General features: G+C 30.5%; 2 protein-coding genes across 2 annotated transcripts in view; both read left to right on the top strand.

Annotated features, from left to right (window-relative positions):
* Positions 1-2,888, top strand: part of LOC125812609 (protein TIC 214) — a 6,011-nt gene extending 3,123 nt beyond the window's left edge. The window contains exon 1 of the mRNA XM_049492092.1: positions 1-2,888. This exon is cut by the window's left edge and continues 3,123 nt beyond it. Coding sequence (XP_049348049.1) covers positions 1-2,868 — 2,868 coding nt within the window. The 3' untranslated portion in view covers positions 2,869-2,888.
* Positions 2,889-3,644: 756 nt separating this feature from the next.
* On the top strand, positions 3,645-4,992 carry LOC125812610 (NAD(P)H-quinone oxidoreductase subunit H, chloroplastic). The gene has a single exon (XM_049492094.1). The coding sequence runs from the start codon at positions 3,645-3,647 to the stop codon at positions 4,824-4,826; it is 1,182 nt and encodes a 393-aa protein (XP_049348051.1). The 3' UTR covers positions 4,827-4,992.
* The last annotated feature ends 8 nt before the right edge of the window (positions 4,993-5,000 follow it).

Genomic DNA, 5,000 nt, shown 5'->3' with positions numbered 1-5,000 from the left:
GATTTTTGTTTTTTAACAGTTTGGGGAATGGAAGCTGAACTTCCCTTTGGTTCTCCCCGAAAGCGCCCTTCCTTTTTTGAGCCCATTTTTAAGGAACTCGAAAAAAAAATTGGAAAATTAAAAAAGAAATATTTTCTAACTCTAAAAATTTTCAAAGGAAAAACAAAATTATTTAGAAGAGTTTCAAAAGAAACCAAAAAATGGTTTATCAAAAGTATTGGATTTCTAAAAAAAATAAAAAAAGAACTTTCAAAAGTAAATCCAATTGTATTATTTAGATTCAAAGAAATATCGGAATCCAATGAAACAAAAAAAGAAAAAGATTATCTAATTAGTAATCAAATAATTAACGAATCATTTAGTCAAATTGAATCTGGAAATTGGCCAAATTCTTCACTGATAGAAACAAAAATGAAGGATTTGACTGATAGAACAAGTACAATCAAAAATCAAATAGAAAGAATTACAAAAGATAAAAAGAAAGTAACTCCAGAAATAGACATTAATCCTAATAAAACAAATAATATTAAAAAACTCGAATCGCCAAAAAAATTTTTCCAAATATTACAAAGAAGAAATACTCGAGTAATATGGAAATTCCATTATTTTCTCAAATTATTCATTCAAAGATTATACATCGATCTATTTTTATCTATCATTAATATTCCTAGAATTACTACACAACTCTTTCTTGAATCAACAAACAAATTGATTGAGAAATTCATCTCCAATAATGAAATAAATCAAGAAAAAATTACTAATAAAAAAAAAATTCACTTTATCTTTATTTCGACTATAAAAAAGTCACTTTATAATATTAGTAAGAAAAATTCACATATTTTTTGTGATTTATCCTACTTGTCACAAGCATATGTATTTTACAAATTATCACAAACCCAAGTTATTAATTTGTCTAAATTTAGATCTGTTCTTCAATATAACACAACGTCTTGCTTCCTTAAGACTAAAATAAAGAACTATTTTAAAACACTAGGAATATTTCATTCGGAATTAAAACATAAGAAACTTCAGAGTTATAGAATCAATCAATGGAAAAACTGGTTAAGATGGCATTATCAATACGATTTATCTCAGATTAGATGGTCTAGATTAATGCCAAAAAAATGGCGAACTAAGGTTAATCAAAGTTGTATGGCTCAAAATCAAAATAGAAACTTAAACAAATGGAATTCATATGAAAAAGACCAATTAATTCATTACAAAAAAGAAAATGATTCGGAACTCTATTCATTATCAAACCAAAAAGATAATTTTAAAAAATGTTATAGATATGGTCTTTTAGCATATAAATCAATTAATTATGAAAATAAAAGTGACTCATTTTTTTCTAGATTACCCTTTCAAGTAAAGAAGAACTTAGAAATTTCGTATAATTCCAACACGTCCAAACACAACTTTGTTGATATGCCCGGCAATCTTCATATCAATAATTATCTAAGAAAGGTCAATATTCTAGATATAGAAAGAAATCTCGATAGAAAATATTTTGATTGGAAAATTATCCATTTTTCTCTTAGACAAAAAGGAGATATTGAAGCCTGGGTTAAGATCGATACCAACAGTAATCCAAATACTAAAATTGGTATTAATAATTATCAAATAATTGATAAAATTGAGAAAAAAGGGGTTTTTTATCTTACAACTCATCAAAATCCAGAAAAAACTCAAAAAAATTCGAAAAAAGTCTTTTTTGATTGGATGGGAATGAATGAAAAAATATTTAATCGTCCCATATTGAATCTGGAATTTTGGTTCTTCCCAGAATTTGTACTACTTTATAATGTCTATAAAATAAAACCGTGGATTATACCAAGCAAATTCCTTCTTTTTAATTTGAATACAAATGAAAATGTTATTCAAAATAAAAACCAAAAACAAAACTTTTTTCTACCATCAAATAAAAAAATAAAGAATCGAAGTCAAGAAACAAAAGAACCCCCAAGTCAAAGAGAGCGTGGATCAGATATAGAAAACAAAGGAAATCTGAGCCCTGTTTTTTCAAAACATCAAACCGATCTTGAAAAAGATTACGTGGAATCAGACACAAAAAAGGGTCAAAATAAAAAACAATACAAAAGCAACACGGAAGCAGAACTAGATTTGTTCTTGAAACGTTATTTGCTTTTTCAATTGAGATGGAACGATGCTTTGAATAAAAGAATGCTCGAAAATATCAAGGTATATTGTCTCCTGCTTCGACTGATAAATCCAACCAAAATTACTATATCGTCAATTCAAAGGAGAGAAATGAGTTTGGATATAATGCTGATTCAGGCAAATTTACCTCTTACAGACTTGATGAAGAAGGGGGTATTGATTATCGAACCTATTCGGTTGTCTGTAAAACATAATGGACAATTTATTATGTATCAAACCATAGGTATTTCATTGGTTCATAAAAGTAAACACCAAACTAATCAAAGATACCGAGAACAAAGATATGTTGATAAAAAGAATTTTGACGAATTCATTCTGCAACCTCAAACTCAAAGAATAAATACAGAAAAAACTCATTTTGATTTGCTTGTTCCTGAAAATATTTTATGGTCTAGACGTCGTAGAGAATTGAGAATTCGAAGTTTTTTTAATTCTTTGAATTGGAATGTCGTCGATAGAAATTCAGTATTTTGCAACGAAACCAATGTAAAAAACTGGAGTCAATTTTTGGGTGAACGGAAACCCCTTTATAAAGATAAAAATAAATTAATTAAATTTAAGTTCTTTCTTTGGCCTAATTATCGATTAGAAGATTTAGCTTGTATGAATCGTTATTGGTTTGATACCAATAATGGTAGCCGTTTCAGTATCTTAAGGATACATATGTATCCACGATTGAAAATTAATTGATAGTACTATATACCCTGTCTCGTATAGAGTATCTGAAAGCAAACAAATGCAAACATGCCTTGTTTTACATCTCATTCGAATCTAATTCGAGTAGACAATACTAAATCAATAAAATAAGGTATTGATTAGATCTAGAAATGAATCAACAGAATCTTCTTCATTTTAGGATTTTAGGTTTCAATTATTCGCTTTTGTGACTGAAAAAAACGTACCTACCACCTTTTTGGATTCCTATCTGAATCAAATTTGAAATTTGATTAATTTATTGGAATTGCTAAAATTAGAGGTTCATAAAGAAATTAAGTCTATATACCACGTTCAAATTACTGGCATTATTATTACTGATCAATAAAATTCTAAAAAATCCATATCTGTAAAATAAAGAAAGGGGAAATTCATTTATGGTAAAAAATTCTGTCATTTCAGTTATTTTTCAAAAAGAAAAGAAAGGATCTGTTGAATTTCAAGTATTCAATTTCACCAATAAGATACGGAGACTTACTTCACATTTAGAATTGCACAAAAAAGACTATTTATCTCAGAGAGGTTTGAAGAAAATTTTGGGAAAACGTCAACGACTGCTAGCTTATTTGGCAAAAAAAAATAGAGTACGTTATAAAGAATTAATTAATCAGTTGGACATTCGAGAGACAAAAACTCGTTAATTTGATTAATTTGAAGAGTTATTTCATTTTCACTTATATGTTTCGATTAAATTTTGATGAACTTCTTTTCACTTTCAGTAATTCATGGAAGAATGAATCGTTAAAAAACTTATGACTGCACCAACTACAAGAAAAGACCTCATGATAGTCAATATGGGGCCTCAGCACCCATCAATGCACGGTGTTCTTCGACTCATCGTTACTCTAGATGGTGAAGATGTTGTCGACTGCGAACCAATATTGGGTTATTTACATAGAGGGATGGAGAAAATTGCGGAAAACCGAACAATTATACAATATTTGCCTTATGTAACACGTTGGGATTATTTAGCTACTATGTTCACAGAAGCAATAACCATAAATGGACCCGAACAATTAGGCAATATTCAAGTACCTAAAAGGGCTAGCTATATCAGAGTCATTATGTTGGAGTTGAGTCGGATAGCTTCTCATTTGTTATGGCTCGGTCCTTTTATGGCGGATATTGGTGCACAGACCCCTTTCTTCTATATTTTTCGAGAAAGAGAATTGATATATGACCTATTCGAAGCTGCCACCGGTATGCGAATGATGCATAATTATTTTCGTATTGGAGGAGTGGCTGCCGATCTACCCTATGGCTGGATAGATAAATGTTTGGATTTTTGCGATTATTTTTTAACAGGGGTTGCTGAGTATCAAAAACTTATTACCCGGAATCCTATTTTTTTAGAACGAGTTGAAGGCGTAGGCATTATTGGGAGAGACGAGGCAGTAAATTGGGGTTTATCGGGACCAATGCTACGAGCTTCCGGAATAGAATGGGATCTTCGTAAAGTTGATCATTATGAGTCTTACGACGAATTTGATTGGCAGGTTCAATGGCAACGAGAAGGGGATTCATTAGCTCGTTATTTAGTACGAATCGGTGAAATGACAGAATCCATAAAGATTATTCAACAGGCTCTAGAAGGAATTCCAGGAGGGCCTTACGAAAATTTAGAAATGCGACGTTTTGACAGATTAAAAGATCCTGAATGGAATGATTTTGAATATCGGTTTATTAGTAAAAAGCCTTCTCCAACTTTTGAATTGTCGAAACAAGAACTTTATGTGAGAGTTGAAGCCCCAAAAGGAGAATTGGGGATTTTTCTGATAGGAGACCAGAGCGTTTTTCCTTGGAGATGGAAAATTCGCCCACCAGGTTTTATCAATTTGCAAATTCTTCCTCAGTTAGTTAAAAGAATGAAATTGGCTGATATTATGACAATACTAGGTAGCATAGATATCATTATGGGAGAAGTTGATCGTTGAAATGATAATTGATACAACAGAAATAGAGACTATCAATTCTTTTTCCAAATTGGAATCCTTAAAAGAAGTCTATGGGATCATATGGATGCTTGTCCCTATTGTGACTCTTGTATTAGGAATCACAATAGGTGTACTAGTAATTGTTTGGTTAGAAAGAGAAATATCTGCAGGAAT

Source organism: Solanum verrucosum, unplaced genomic scaffold (genome assembly GCF_900185275.1).
Source record: "Solanum verrucosum unplaced genomic scaffold, falcon-dt-bn FXZP01001230.1, whole genome shotgun sequence".
Lineage (NCBI taxonomy): Eukaryota > Viridiplantae > Streptophyta > Magnoliopsida > Solanales > Solanaceae > Solanum > Solanum verrucosum.
This window is presented reverse-complemented; position numbering and strand designations above follow the sequence as displayed.